Source organism: Euprymna scolopes, chromosome 45 (assembly GCF_053919585.1).
Source record: "Euprymna scolopes isolate OS-2025 chromosome 45, ASM5391958v1, whole genome shotgun sequence".
Classification (NCBI taxonomy): domain Eukaryota; kingdom Metazoa; phylum Mollusca; class Cephalopoda; order Sepiida; family Sepiolidae; genus Euprymna; species Euprymna scolopes.
Genome location: NC_136526.1, coordinates 13,339,106 through 13,356,033, shown reverse-complemented (window position 1 = coordinate 13,356,033; position 16,928 = coordinate 13,339,106). Strand labels below are relative to the sequence as shown.

At 35.1% G+C, this 16,928-nt stretch overlaps 1 protein-coding gene across 2 annotated transcripts in view; it reads right to left on the bottom strand.

The window, feature by feature from the left end:
* Positions 1-16,928, bottom strand: part of LOC145269263 (ankyrin repeat domain-containing protein 13D-like) — a 148,788-nt gene that overhangs the window by 77,791 nt on the left and 54,069 nt on the right. For both annotated transcript variants that reach the window (XM_080124888.1, XM_080124889.1), the window contains exons 3-4: positions 7,599-7,723; positions 4,305-4,350 (exon numbers count right to left, since the gene is read on the bottom strand). In XM_080124888.1, the coding sequence (XP_079981014.1) occupies positions 4,305-4,350; positions 7,599-7,723 (171 nt within the window). The remainder of the gene's footprint in view (positions 1-4,304; positions 4,351-7,598; positions 7,724-16,928) is intronic.

Here is a 16,928-nt window from a genome sequence, read left to right as displayed (position 1 = left end):
TATCTGAAATTTTAAGTGTTTAGACCCAAAATTGGCGGAGGAGTTTGGTAGAGTTCTCCAAGGTCAAATCATTGAACTTTGACCCCTTAACAGTCAAATTTCTGTCCGAAAATGGATTGCAAAGATTTTCCCAAATCTCAATACCCTGTATATCAAATTTTGAGTCTGTAGACTGAAAATTGACAGAGTTATTGCATAGGGAAATGTAGACAGACACACAGACACTGACTTTTATAGATATACGAAATCTGCAAGAATTAAAATATATTTAAGCGTCCGTTACGACTGGGCTTTGCCGGGCGTCCCTGCTAGCTTAGATTAATACTTTTGCAGTTTTAACAAAAAAGCTACACTAACATCTGAACGTCTACAGATTGCCAACATCAATATATTGCATATGAAGGAGTCCCCTGTGGAATTTCCACAGGTCCCACTAGTTTATTGTTACAAGGATCAAAATCAGAATATAATGCTACTAAACACTATGTCTAGAATCCTTATTCTAACTTTTATCAAAATCCAGTACATAATCTTGATTCTAGAAAAGGTCTCAAATTTAAGGCTTAAGGGGGGGTCTTAATAATGGAATCTTGTTTAATTCTGTTATAGATAAAATTTCATGCAAATCTGAAATATTTGAATCTTCAAATGAGATGTTGCGGCCATATTATGGGCCCTAAAAACTTTTTAAAAATACTCCAAAGAAACTGAAATTTGGAGAACATTTATTATGTTTAAACACCCATTGGTAAAATTTCACAAATGCAAAAAAGAAATCAGTGGTATCTCAAATTTTTGCAAATGGTTATCTTTTGCTTCCTCTGCATAAAACTAAATACAGATCACATTACCTACCCTTATGCTTAGCAGTTGTTTTCAAAATTCATAATAATCAGTTAATTATGGTTCTAAATTTTTCCACACATACGAAACCACCGCAAAAAAAAAAAAAAAAAAAACAACTCCAAGAATACAAAACCATCTACAGGGCCAATAACTTTTCTCCTTTCTTTCAAAAATGGCAACCCACATGCCTGATGAAGGTCGGAGGCTACACCAACCGAAACATTGCACAAATAACACTCAAAATGATAACAATAGCTGATTGTTTATATTACTTGTTTTAATGGAACTATTTTTCTCATCTTGAATGTCATTTGTGTAACGTTTCGGTGCACCAATAACACTTCGTCAGGCATGCTGGTCGCCATCTTGGAAAAAAAAAGGAGGAAGTTACTGGCTCTGTAGATGGTTTCGTATTTTTGGAGTTGTTTTTGTTTTTTTTGCAATGGTTTCATATGTGTGAAAAATAAAAAAAAAATTTTTGTACATAGAAAACCATGGCGAAAAAACAAAAACAACTCCAAGATGGCGACCAGCACGCCTGATGAAGGTCAGAGGCCAATCCGACCGAAACATTGCACAAATAACAATCAAGACGAGAACAATAGTCCGATGAAAACAATACAATCAGTTAATTAATTTAGGGATGAATCGTATACATAGAAAAAGTACTCTTGGTTAGAGTCTCTGAAATAGTTAGCATTTGTCTGGCATCTGGTAGGATGTACCACCCTCAGAAAAAAAAAAACAAAAAGAAAGAAATAGATAAAATGGGTAAAGTTGGGATTTTTTACCTTAGTGACATCAGATTAATTACCATCTTTGCTGATGGGATGATCCCATCATTTAAAAAAAGGGAGTTGGAAACTGACAACACATGTATAAATATGAAGTTACTTTTGTGTATCGTTATTAGTGACAGGACGATTCCAATATGTTTCAAAATTCCAATACAATTACCGATTCTGTACTAAATTTCTGATTCTGATACAATTACCAATTCCGATTCTTTCTCTAAATATTTAACTATAAAAATGTTATTTTGTCGTGATTACCATAAAAACATGTTAAATGTGCATAAAAACATGCTTGTGTAATAGGGATGTTATATAGATTTTAATTTACTGGAAGTTTAAAATCAATAAACATTTATTATTTTATCATTTATACCAGTAATGAAAGATTTTTTTTTTTTTTTTAAAAACAAAATTAAATAAGAAAAAATATAATTAAAAGAATCGTTTCTGGCATCGGAAAATAGACACAAATTTTTCCAATTCCGATACCCCAAAATGTTCTGATTTTTCTGATTTCTGATTCAGATTAATCATCCCAAAACTAATTATTATATGGACTAGCTGGGAGACCCAAAGTTACCCAGGATTGAATGATTATTAAAAAATGTTTCGCACTCCCATATTGTCATCAAAATCGGTAAAAAGTCACCCATTTGTCAATCAAATCAATTGATTGCCTGCCTTAGTTGGGGACCCATTGCAAGAGGAAGCGTCACATGACTTCCTGCAGTGACCTGGGCCACAATACTGTTGATTTGATAAAATTATTTTTTATATATAATGAACCTTTCTGCTTGTGCGATAAAAAACTTTTTCAAACGCACTTGTGATGTTAGGCTGTATAAAGCGTTAACTTTAGTCAAAATCGTCTGTTCCTTCTTTTATTGGATTTTTTTGATTATCAGTTATCGATAGTTATCGATGACATTTCGAAGCAAAACCTATTTAAGAATACTGCCAGGCAGATAAAGTACCTTTGTGTGAATTTCAATAGAAATTGAACCAGCTGTTGTGGAGTCCACGGGGAACAAACTCACACAAAGTCTCTTTTATATAATAGTGTGACACTATGTCGCAAGTCCCGCTGTGTTGTCACCCCCCCCCCCATCGCTAGGAGCTGATTTGGTTACTCGTGGAAGGATACAGGGAAGTGGGGGCAACAATGCAATTCGACAAAACTCATTTTTTTTTCTTCGTCAGTGACAGCATAGGGTGAGCACATATTTTGTCTCTCTGTAAAAAGGGGGGAGCACCCCTTCTTCCCCAGCACTAGTTAAAACAAGCTAGGGTTAGTTAAGCCTTTTTTTTTTTTTTTTTTATTACGAGTTGGTTTTAATTTTTAAATCGTAATATTTTGTATAATAAAATAGTTCAGATATTCTTATATATATTACAATTGTGTTGCGTGTTGGTTAATCTGCTTTAAACATCAAGACGAGGTCTGCCACCCTTCACAACCAGAACCCAACAGGAAGAAATCATCATCGAGGAATGGAGAACCACCCGGGGAGAAGATGCCACACCTAATTCCAGGTATGCATTCAGCCTTCAAAAAAGACTTCCACATAAATATACACATAGTGTTGTAGTGTGTAGCAGTCGAAACTTGCTACAATCACAGGCAGGAGCAAATTCTTACGGCTCGAGATTTGAAATCCACTTTCTCCCTGGCTTGTCCAATCACAAGCCAGCTCTCAATCATATGACCGAGTACATAAAAGGCAAAATCGGCAAACCGTCTTTCTCTTTCTCCTTGGCTTTCACTGGCAGAAGACATTCGCATAGGCCTTTGTTGCAGGCTAATGTGAGTATCACAAGCCAATGTGCCTTTTGTCAAAACTTGTTTTCACATACTCTTTCCTACCATGAGGTATTAACCCATTGTCCCATTTCTACTATTGGATGCATACTCCTACAACCTCTCTCTTTCAATACGATTGTCGAATATCTAATCTACGTCCCCACATCAAACTCTTTTTACAACTACTATAAATACAAGTGCATATGAACACTGAACTCTCCTACTAACCCGTTTCTCTCTTGTACCTGCTAACAACCATGGTTAGGTTGTTTTGTTTTACGGCATATCAACCATCTGTAGGTTGTTTAATGCCAAACATAATTCTATAGACATGAGTAATCTATACACATATAAAGATATTCTTATATATATTACAATTGTGTCGTGTGTTGTTGATCGGTTTTAAACATCAAGACGAGGTTGGCCACACTTCTCAACAAGAATCTAACAGGAAGAAGTCACCTCGAGAAATGGGTAGCTCAACAAAAGAGGTACGACACCATTTAATTTTCCAGTGCATTACAGATGGCAAATGGTAGGGAAAAAAAACCAAGAAGCTCTCCTATCCTCCTCAGAACTGTTGCCGTTGTGACCCGAGATGGAGAGGGGGAAACCCAACAGTATTTTTTATTGTTTTCTTGAATATTGTTTGCTAGCACCGGCGGGGCCTAGAGTCATCCACCAGGGGAGCAGAAGGGCCAACATACATTGGTTGCCGTTCCCAGGACATTTGTGTAACAATATGGCAGTCACACTAGTGACCGATACACGGTGTTACAATAGTAGATTATTAATGAACAGTGTGCCGTCAAGCTTAGATATTGTTAACTTTATATCGAGATAAAAGAAAAATGTTTACTTACCCCAGCTGGTAAACTCCCATTTCATCTCCACGTAGAAATCTGGGGACTTAAATAGAAAAAAGAAATTATTAAACTAATAAAACGATCAGTTTTAATTACGTAAAATACAGTACGACACAATCACGTTGACACATTGGTTCTCGCCAGATCACCGAAGTTAAGCAACAATGAGCCTGGCCAGTATCAGATGGGTGACCATTTGGGAAGGCTAGGTGCTGTATGTACCGCACAGAGTCGTCAAAATTTCCAGGTTGGTATTTGGGGGCACATTTAACCAGGGTTTCGGAGTCAGATATCTAAGAGTAGTTGGAGTCTGAATTTTTTTATCCAACTCCTTAAGTTGGATAATTTTTTTTTTTAACATGGTTTTCCTGTTTGCACAATCTAACAGTTTTTGTCTGGTTTTGCTTTTATTTTTAGATATATAATTTTAATTACATAAAATACAGTACGACACAATCACATTGACACACTGGTTCTTGCCAGATCATTAACTCATTAGGGGAGTTGCACCCCCCCCCGAATCCAGACGGAAAGCAATGGGGGAAACTACCGTCTTTACTTGTCTTCCCAAGATTACCATGGCTCAAAAGCTCCTTATTTATACTTTCAAAGAACACAATCTAATGGGAGATAGAGGAGATTTATTCGACTTGATCTTCACTTGAAAACACTGACCAGGAGAGACAGAGATTGATAACTCTTTAATCATATTTTGTCAGCTCATCTCATTTTTCCCATACACAGACTATGCATACATGCATTGTAATGACACTCATTTTAGGTAGGTTGAACAGGTTTTCTTTAAAGGAAGTAGTATAAAGGGAATAGGAAATTCATAAGTCGTCCCAAGTCACTTGCATATCCTGATCAGAGGAGATGATGACATTAGGGTTTTGCAGCTCTTAGAGAGAGATGCCGACATCCTCTTACATAAAGCGCCTGGTATTCACAAATAGTCACCAACGTAGTAGTGACCAGGCTCAATGTTGCTTAACTTTGGTCATCTAACGGGAGCTAGTGTGTCGACGTGATTGTTTCATATATACTACATTCATTTAACGTCACTTTTACTTTATTAATGTTTTCTGTTATTACACAAGTTAACTCTCCATTTTTTTCTGATAAAGCAGTCTCCAAATTCGACTCCGTGCAGTCCTGGGCATGATCTTAACCCAATTAATGCCCATGGTCGTTTTTTAAGGACCACACATAAAATGTTTAATATTTACTGAACAGTTAGTTTTTTTTTTTCAGAAATATTTATAACTAGCAGGACACACTTAACTATGGTTGTCGTTGGTGGTCACTGCCATTCCTGGCCAACTGCGGACACTGGCGGTCATGGCCGAAATACAAAAAAAGCAAGGGAATGCGTAAATTCGGAGCGTGTGCGCAGTCTAGCAAAAGTGGTAGAAACACAACTCTCTGTAGCCAATGTAATTTATGTTCAAATTAAATCAGTATTTTTTTTTTTATCAGGAGGTTTATTTGCAAGGGGCGGAGGCGTACAATGAACTAAATTTAATGTAAACTGAGGGAGGGGGTGGCTCAGACAATCGACTTTGCAAAAAAAAAAAAAAAAAAAAATTATCTAACTTAAGGAGTTGGATAAAAAAATGCAAAATTTGAATAGTATGTTGAAAACAATTTTTTAATAAAACAAAATTATATATATATATATATATTGTTTTTAAAATAAAATTATCTAATGGTCAAGAGGAAATTATTCCCAACTCGCATTTAGGTAAAAATGCACTTTCGTATAAATAATTAAATTCATTCAAAACGTATTGAAAAAACAAATAAATAACATATATATATATGTCTGCGCGGATGTAGACACACACACACACGCGTGTGTAAGTGTGGTTGACCGAATAGTTTAAATTTCTACCCCCCCCCCTCACACACAGGTGTGTAAGATTTTCGACTGGGAGAAATATCAGATATTTTGTAATTCATATGCAAAACTAAGAAAACAAATGATTGATTGAAACATTTTATGGCTGCAAAAAAATGCTAAAAATAGGCTCAGGATGATCCCCTTAATGTGTGACCTTCAGGGCAAATGTCACATACCCCAGGACACAATTCAGGGCATTACCTTTCCATTGAGCCTTCATTTGTTGAATTCTGATCAATAATCACAGGTTCGGAACATATAAAATTGCCAAAACAGGTGATATGCACAGATCATCATATAATGATTATATCACTCTGACAGACGTTAAAAACATTTAACAAATAAATGTTTAAATTTCAACAATATTTCTCACAGTTAACGGTGGCCAAATGGATTAGGTCCTTGCTAATAAAGCCAGATGGTTTCTGTTTCTGGGTTCGAATCTCTCGACTGGCATTAATCATGACACCCTGCACTGATTATTTCCGAAAGGATAAAACACTTGTGTCTCTGTAGGTATTTAATAAGTATTATAGTAAATAATTATATATATATACACACACACTGGTAGCGAAATTCGGTTCTATGGGACAAAATTATGTGATGTATATATATGTATATATATATATATTAAGTAATGTGATTGATAATTTAAAATTTAAAAATTAAATTATAATTAAATTAAAAATCCGTTTCATAAGAAGGAACAACAACAAAATCAATTATCTGTACGATCGTTTCGGAAAACCGTGTTTTTATTGTGGTAGACATCAAGTTACGGACAATAATTATTACATATAGTTTTTTAATAAACAAGGTCTCCTCGTCAGCAAATTTTAAAGGGTTTTTATTTAATCTAAAAGACACCATAAATAAACCTAGCATTAAAAGTAAGGCAGATGTATCTTTTAGTTTTTCGCCTTTTGAAATCAGGAACTATGGTTAAAATACTCATATGTGATGTTTGCTATAGCTTTTCACCTTATTGAATTAGCTCTAGGATATTTACCTATCGAGCTTATTATATATCTAAATTACAACAAGCACTTTTTCTTTCCTGTATTTTAATGAAACTAGTAATTTCACTGTTACATTAAAATACACTTAGCTCTTTAGACTATTGTTCTAATCTCCTTTATATATATATATATATATATATATATATATATATATATATAGCGTCGTGCAGGCCAGCTTCAGTTGTCTCCTCTGTGGCCTTACCAGGCCACTAAGGAAGTATTCTGAAAAAAAAACCCCAAAAAAAACCTTATTTACACATTTCGATCAGATGACCTCCCTTTGCTTTAGTGCATGTGCAATGACAACATTATGGTCTTTGTAAAAGAAGGACGTTAACAAAATAAATTTTTTAAAATAATACTACGTACTTCTTTCAACTTTTGGAGCAAGTCTGGTATCCCAGCCGAGCGCTTGCTGTATCTTTGGTAATCTCGGAACTTGAGTGCTAGCTGAACCAACTCCGGATCACCAGTGCCCGTGGCTTCGTGAAGCACTGGGTGGGAGAAGAGAGAAAAATAAATAACATTTGAATTATACAAAACATCATTTTTGGTACAACAAAGATAAAAACTTTCAAACATTGTATTGAACCTCCCCCCCCCCAAAAAAAAAACCGGTCATACACATTTTTATTTTTCTAGCCTGGGTGCCTGGTGTTGCCCGGGTGTTTGGAGGTATATGTTGAAGAATATAAAAAAAAATAAGAAAGAAAGTGACATCTTTGGTGTTGCGTCTATCGCCAAACCGGAAATGACATAGGTTTTAATTAATGCTCGTCAATTGAAAAGAGGGGATGACTTTCGAAAATATTGAAAAAAAAAAAAAAAAAGCGACCCCTCCCTGTAGAAAAGTGCTCAGTTGAGAGTGAAGGAATTAATGTTTTTAGCCAATTTTTCGATATTTGTCGTCCGAAGTGTCGAGCTTCAAAACGATACAAATCTTGTGAAAATCTGTCGCCTTTGTCGAAAGTTTTAGGCAGACATACAAACATATATTTAAACAGACAGGTGAGATTTATATTATAGAAGCGATTAAGAGACAGAGTTCCCAGTGGAAGGATGCTGCCTCTCCCAGACCCAAGAAGGTCAGACAGAGCAAATCCACCAAGGAACTTTTAACAGTACGAACATGATCTACATGCACTGGGTTCCCACTGGACAAAGAATACTATGTTGAAGTTTTAAGGGAGTTCAGGAAGAGATTTCGTCAGAAGAGGCCATCACTCTTCAAATTGGGTCAGTGGCATTTTCACCAGGACAATGCACCAGTCCACCTCCATCCTTGTCACAGACTATTTGACCAAGATGGACATCAAGACAGTTCCTCACTCTCCCTATAGCCCAGACCTTGCTCCCTGTGACTTTTGGTTATTTCCTAAGCTCAAGGAAAACTTTAGAAAATGTTATGAGATAATCGAGTAGATGAAAGCGGCTGTGATGAGGATCACTGATACGCTCATACAAGAGGACTTCTATGGGGCCTTCCAGAAGTTGTTAGAATGGGACAATGATTTTTTTTCCAGACCCTGATTACGGTATTTTCCCCGCCTTACAGTGTTATTTGATTATATACATGTGTATCATATACACCTGTATATATACTGTACTTTGTTACTAATTTTTAATGTCGTGTCCTGGGGTTCTACTGTACCTATTTACAATGCCTCCCCACGGGACAGAGTTAGACACCAGGGTCGTTTTTTAACGTGGAGAAAAGGTACAAAAATAAAAATTGTCTCAGTCGTGAAGGATTTCTCTTCCACCGAAAGAGAACAAGAAATGGAAGTGCAGCATCTGAAGAACAGATACTACAAATTGATTCTATAATAATAGATATGCAATCTGAATAAATTAAAGCATATTGTATGACCAGGCAACACCGGGTTGCCAGCTAGTATTTATTCATGGTGTTTGGTTTTGTTGTTTTGTTTTCAGACATATCAATCTTTTTGGATCATTCAAATGCCGAATCCAGTAATTTTGGAAAAAGTTTTCATACAGGTTCTTTATATCTCCAAATATTCATGGTGTCAGAGTTCTACGGACAAATTTATCTTTTGTTGACCTTTGGCAACTAAATATTTTCGTTTACTAGCCAAATAGAAAAATTTCTAGCCAAAACTTATGTGATTTTTGGAATATGACATCTTTGTTCCGTGACGAGTATGTACATCATAAAGATTTTTCTGTATTAAAAAAATTTTTTTTTTTAAATAAGTGTAATTCTAAATATGCGCTGAATTTAATGTTGACACTTAAAGGTATAAACATTCAAATTTCTTTCAGTGTTTTTTTTATAAACAGTCTTCATTAAAAAAAAAAAAATCCTTTGCAGTTCTGCATTACATGAATGGCATTAGAGGACGATAACTCCATTTTCTTCTTGGTCAACTAACACAGCAAATAAATAACACAGATGATTTTTTTTCAAACACAAAATATTTGAAAACCAAAACATTTATTGTATAAAAAATGGTACTTGTACAGTTTAATCAAGACATTAAAAAATGAAAATATTGAAAAAAAAAAAAAAAAAAAAAAAAAAAGGTTATATTGTACGTATCCATTATGGAACGAAGTTCTTGTAAAAAAAATTTCACTTAATTTCATCAAGTAATTTTTTTTTTTTTTTTTTTTACAGCAAAAAAAAATTTGTTATGATACCGAGCAGAAGGTTTGATTTTTAGGAAGAAAAGCTATTATTAAAGATGGGGACGGAGTGTCGTCGCTTTACATAGAGTTATCTCCCCGTGGCATGTTAAAAATTTCCATAATGGCTAACTTCAACGCGCTCTCATAAAAACGTGTTTTTCCACTGTAAAAAAAAAAAACTGCTCGATCAAATTAAATGAATTTTTTTTCGGAGATCTTCAGTCCAAAACGGATACGTACAATATAACCTTTTTTTTTTTTTTTTTTTTTTTCGATATTTTCATTTTTTTATGTCTTGATTAAACTGTACAAGTACCTAAAAAATATATCGATATATAATTGTAAAAACATTTATTGTATAAAAAATATATCAATATATAATTGTAAAAACATTTGTTGTATAAAAAATATATCAATATATAATTGTAAAACATTTGTTGAAAAGTCAGCATAAAAAATGTTAAAACATTTTTTTTAAAGAAACGTTGGGTTATCCCCCCCCCCCCAAACACTTTTTGAATTAAAATAAAATTGAATTTTTTCCCCCCAAGCAATATAATCCCTATATATATATATATATATATATATATATATATATTATATAAAATGAACTCATTTTTTTCCACTCTGATTTTGACCTTAATAGGATTAAAAATCAAGACATTTCATATAAATGTCATATGCACAAACTGTAGCACAATATCTGAGGTGTGTTATAGGCCTATTACCAATCCACTTCCTTGATAATCATAGATTCCTATACTCTATCTGCTGAGAGTTCACAGCCAAAATCGGTTAAGATCAATGAAAGTGGTAAAATCTTTTCTCTCTAATAAATTCCTCCTTCTCCCGCCACCACTTAACACCATTGCAGGATCATCCACAAGAGACAGTTACGAAGGAACACCGGTTTGGGTTTTCTTTACTCCGTAGTTGCTTAAAAAAACTGGAATGGAATTTTAATTCTACTGGGTGAAACGCACCATGGAGTTAAACGAATCAAAGGATTATTTATGCCATTTCTTTTTTCTCTCGCTTTTCGCTGTGTTCGTTTGTTTTTTTTTTTTTTCTTTTTTTTTTTTTGGTTTTGCCGATTTTTTAAGAAGTTTAACATCGTTTGTATTTTTAAACAGAGTTATTCCTTACTTTACCCCCCCCTTACAAACAGAGAAAAAAGGGCAACGCCGAGTACCTCCACTACTAATTTAAATAAAACTTTTTTTCTGAAAAATTTGAAGTATACTTGTCACTGTAACAAAATATAGTTTAAATTTTTTTTTCTGGCACCTGTTGTAAGGTTGACAAAGTTATATATATTATATATAACAGAATTTTTTCTGAGAAGCGTCACCTGGTGACAGTTTAGTGAAACACACAAAAGAATGGCGCCGTCTGTGTAATGCAGAAGTCCCAAAACTTTTAGTGTTTAAATGATTTGACTTCGCTCATTTTATTTTTTTTATTGTTTTTTTAAGTAAAGATTGAAAAAGTATTTTTCACTCAGTAATCAGCTTTAGAAAAGAAACTCACAATCGCCAAAAAACAATTTTTTCTAAAAAAAATTTCTTGGAAAAAAAAAAGCAAATGTGACCGTTTCACTGGCAGCATATAAACCCTGGATGATTGGGCTGTTTTATAGTACATCAACCATTTTTGAAAAAAGTTTAAATTCAAGTTCTTTATATTTTCAAATATTTATTCATGGCATTTGTGGTTTGGTTGTTTTTTGTAGAAGAAAATTATTTCCATGGGAAGTGCTCGTCTGAGCTCCAATCTTTCACGATAAACACCCGTCTAGCTGAAACTACTGTCAAAGATTTTCCCCACTCTTTATCTGTGCCTAAATCAAAACGTAGATTCCATGAGCAGAGCTTCTTTCTTAGAAGTGCACGACTGTGGAACTCTCTTCCGTTTGCTTGTTTCCCACCTGACTACAACTTGGATGTCTTCAAGTCCAACATAAACAAATTCCTGACAAACCGTCCCCTTAAGTAAGACACCATCAAATCTCCAATACTAATGATTACTCCGATACTATCCCATTGATTACTGTACACACAATAACCTTTATCCCCAAGTGGCTTCCGGGCCTTGATAAGTGGTGACCTCTATGTAAAAAAAAAAAGAAAAAGAAAATTGTTTTTATTTTTGACTTTGCAGAACATGATTGAGTTTTGCAAAGGAAAAGGAAAAATAGAACAACATCAACAACAACCAATATCTTCAGACAGCCTGATCTGATAGCACCAGAGACCTTAACAGATATTACCCTTCCAGGCCGAAGTGGACCTGGGAGCAATGGTAACTAAGGGTCAACTCCTCATTGCCCACAGCTCTCAAACGAGGCCTCACCAGTGAATGTTTTTTTTAAGGTCATATTCAGGAGCTAAGAAATAGATTAAAATCTTTATCTTGATGATGATGATGATACTGTTGAAACTATCACACACATTCAATGGCCCTTAACCTATCTTGCATAACTGTGATATGAAGCTTTTACACTTAGGGTTTGCACTGCTAAACCCTTATATCTCAAACATTACACGTGTGTTACAGGAAACGGAATAAGGTCACTAAGTCAGCAAACACTTGGGCTAGTGTGCATGCCTTCCCAGGTTTTCTCCTGGATATCAATTAGTTTTTTCTCGTGAAAAAAAAAAAAAAAAAAAAAAAAAAAAAAGATACAAAATTATATATATATATATATATATATATACTGCCATCTTAAGCAGGATGTGTCACTTCAAAAGTTCTTCACATTAAAACGGCTTCCTCCTATCCAGAACTGCCTCTACTAACCCCCTCATCCTGCTCCTCGAAATTTGGTATGAACAAATGCTACAGAGATCAAATCCGCTAACCCTGTTTAGCGCCACAACTACCAAGTCTTGTATTGCTGATCTAATGCTTTAGTCAGTTCTTGTTTTACATCCTTTTTCATTCGTTCTTAACAATCCTACAATTCACTTTTTTCTTTTTTTAAACTCTTATTCACCTTAAACAAGGGTTTGGTTTAGTTTGGTTTGGTTGTTTTACGGCATATCAACCCTTTTCGGTTTATTTAATGTCGAATCCAGTGATTTTGAAAATAGTATTCATGTTGCATCCAGTTATTTTTTATTCTTCAATATCTTTGTATTTTCAATCGCTAGTTTGTAGTGTTTGGTTTGGTTGTTTTATAGTGGATTTTATCGTTTTTGTTTCCTACTTTGCAGAACATGAATGAGTTTTGAAATGAGAGAGGGAAAAAGGGTTACAGTATTAATGTTTGGTACATTTTAAGTTAGGAAACCAGTCAGGAAATGGGGGAGATAGAAAGAGAAAGGGGAAATAGGAAGAAGGAAAAGTTGGGTTTTCTTGTTTTTGCAGAACATAATTTAGTTTTGCAAAAGGAAGTAGAAAAACAAAAAGAATCAATGTTAGGTGTATTTTATGTTAGGAAGCCAATATCTTCAGAAAGCCTGATCTGGCAGCACCAGACCAAACAAGGGAAATTACCACAGAGATGTAAGGGACTATTATTATTTAGGGATCATATTTACACACGGAACATTAAGTAGGGAGTTGAGCAGCAAGATGTCTGTTCACATTATATTTAAATCTTACATGTTAGTACAGTTCTTCCCAAAGGGAGTGGCACCTTGGCATTGGTGGAGAAGCTTGCGCGTCTCAGTTACCCCAAGAGACAAGCTGACAAGAGATTCGTCTCCTGATAGGGCCACCCATGTCGGACAGGTTGACGGGTAGAGGCCAGACTAAGAGCATTCCACCTACCTTCTGGGAAGGTTGGGTGTGCGACTAGCACCCTCACCCCAAGAAAAGAACTCCTCACTACAAAAGCATCTACAAAAACTCGAGAAGCTGCAAAAAGCATCACGTGCTGGGGTCAAAGCTGAAAGGATGCTTAAGAGACCTGGAGGCAGGCGGACGCCAAGCAGACTGGATACTATTGGGGGGAAGCTGGTGAATCGCCCAGGACTGTGGATGCTGATGGGCTGTTGTGGATGGCCTATGCCCCTTCAGAGACTCAAGGCTATGATGATGATGATGATGATAGTACAGTTAAGGAAACAAGGTTTAGCAGTTCACCAATCTATATCTATAAAAGTGAACTTGTGTGTGTGTGTATGTCTGTCTTTCTATGTACATTTCCCTACCAAATTACTCTGTCAATTTTCAGTCTTACAGGCTCAAGATTTGACATAAGGGGTATTGAGATTTGGGAAAATCTTTTTAATTGGTTTTCGGCCAGAAATTTGGCTGTCAAGGGGTCAAAGTTCAACAATTTGACCTTTGAAAACTCTACCAAACTCTGCCGCCAATTTTGGGTCTAACCACTTGAAATTTTAGATGTAGGTTACCTAGACATGAGTCAAACTTTAAAACACAAACACACATATATATATATATATATATATATATATATATATATATGCACATAAAGTTACAAACAGTACAGAGGGCCCGAGCAAAGCTGGGCAGAACAACTAGTATATATTCTAAAGAAGCGTTCTTCAATCGTAAAAGACAATGAATATCCCCTGTAAAGGTTTCTGTGCAAGGTTGCATAATATCCAACCACAAGTCTCCTGTGCAGCATCACTCGGCTTCGTCCAAGACAACTAAAAATGGATATGAAGACAGCTCTCCCACATATAGCACCCTGTATTCCCAAATGGTTATCCAGTTGACCAGTCTCTATGCTGCTTACCTTCGGTGATCTGAAGGGAACCAGTGTGTCAATGTAATTATGACGTATATACACTACATATAATGCATACATATTTAAAGAAAGAATTTACTCTACTTGGAAGCAAAGTGTAGTATCTGTTGACATTATACTCCAACTTTTTTGTCCTCAATCAGGGAAAGAGAATTCCTTTTAGACTGAGGCGATTCAAATTTTTGTTCCAATCTATAATGCCCCTTTTTGAGAAGCTTTTTGAATCAAAGGCAGATGATGTGAAGTTTAGGCAGGGGGCAACGGGTTAAATGGGGTCAATTCGGCGGAGGGACAATGCTAATTATCTGTGATATAAAAGACAAAACGGGCGCATGCGTTCTTGTATGTCCAGCAAAGGCTTTTTTCGCGAGGGTTCTTGGGGGGGGGGTACTTTTGGGGAAGAGCTTGGTTTCCCTAACATTGTGGGGAAACAAATTGGCAGAAAGCTGAACTGGTTTTCAGCCAACGTTCATTTCTATACACCTGTGTGAACGCAATCACTTAGCAAGTTAACTTTTAATTGACATCGTTAAATTTGAAAGTTGTCCACTTCCTGTCTTCTTAGCGTAGCGGTAAGATGCCACGTTTTCTTTCACTTTCTTCACATGTTCGTCACGGGTTCAAGCCTGCCTGCCTACTAACATCTTTCTTTGTGCTCACACACACCTCAAAACACCCGGGCAATGCCGGGTACCCCCGCTAGTCTATAATATAAATCTCACCTGTCTGTTTAAATGTATGTATGTTTGTATGTCTGCCTAAAACTTTCTACAGAGGCAACGGATTTTCACAAGATCAGTAACATTTTGAAGCTCGACCATTCATTAATTCCTTCACTCTCAATTGGGCACCTTTCTACAGGGAGGGGGGGTCGCTTTTTTCGCCGATATTTTCGAAAGTCATCCGTCTTTTTGATTGTCTAACCTTAATTTAAACCTTTGCGACTTCCGTTTTGGTGATGAACGCAACAGCAAAGATGTCATTTTTTTTTTTTTTTCCTCCTTTGCGGTACGGGTTCAAGCCTGCATGCCTACTACCACTTTTTTTTTTTTTTTTTTTTTGCTCAATATACACCTATAAACACCCGAGCAACGCCGGGCACCCATGTTAGTATTTTTATAAAGATTTTATAACTTTTTTTTTTTTTAAATTAAGAAAAACAATATGAAAATATATCGTTTTAATTGTTTTTAAGAAAAACATTTTTTTGAAAACTCATCAAGTAGACTTTTTCACTTTAACCGTCTTGAATTTTTCCAACTACTGTTTTCATTTTGTGTGCTATTCTCACAACGTTTCGGCTGATGTAACCTCCCTTTTCAGGTGCGTCTTGCCAAACTCAGAAATTTGTATGGAATTTCGAACGGAACCCTTTACTTAATCTACAAGGGTAACGTGTTCTTGTTCCATCAGCCATAACCGAATAGAAATCTTAAGCGATTTGTAATTGTATTTCTAGTATATGCACACTGAGGATTGAACCTTCAACCCTAGAAGAGGAATGGAATGTTTCGGTTTGATCGATTCAACTCAGCCAATTCAATGGCATGGCCGATTCAACGAAGGGACAATTCGGCGTCGACCATGCCAGTCACATTTTTATAAACTCTTTTTCAAAATTAAGAAAAACAAGATGAAAACATCACTTTAACCGTTTTTGACTAAAATCATGTTTTTGCGAAACTCTTTTTGGTTGATTATTTTCTAATTATTTTTTAAGGTTTAAAAACCTAAAAAATATTTTCAAGTTCTTTTTTTTTTTTTAAATTAAGAAAAATAATATGGAAATATAATCTCGTTGACGACAGTGTTGTTTGTTTTTGTGTTGTGTTTTAAATAAACACAGTCATTTTTAAGTTCTTTTTTTGGTACTTGTACAGTTTAATCAAGACATTAAAAAATGAAAATATCGAAAAGAAAGTTATATTGTACATACCCGTTATGGAATGAAGTTCTTTGGAAAAAAAATTTTCACTTAATTTTATCAAGTAATTTTTTTTTTTACAGAGAAAATCAAATTTTAATGAGATTTACGGACACGAGGAGGGGTGCCTTTAAACAAACTAAGTGATTAACAAAGGACGAAATGAAAAAAGGATTAAAAAAAACCCAAAAAAAAAACACAGAAACTCTGTAAAAAAAGTAAAAAAAAAAAAAAACCCTAAAATATTTATTTTTTCTGCCCATGTTTCAAAATGATCTTGTCAAATTTTGACAAACTATAAGCAGTTATTGGAGTTATTTCCCCTTGGTGTTCCTTTCTCTTAAGCAAAAAAAAAAAAGATGGCTGTTACCCAATTGATCTCATGAAAATTTGATTTTCC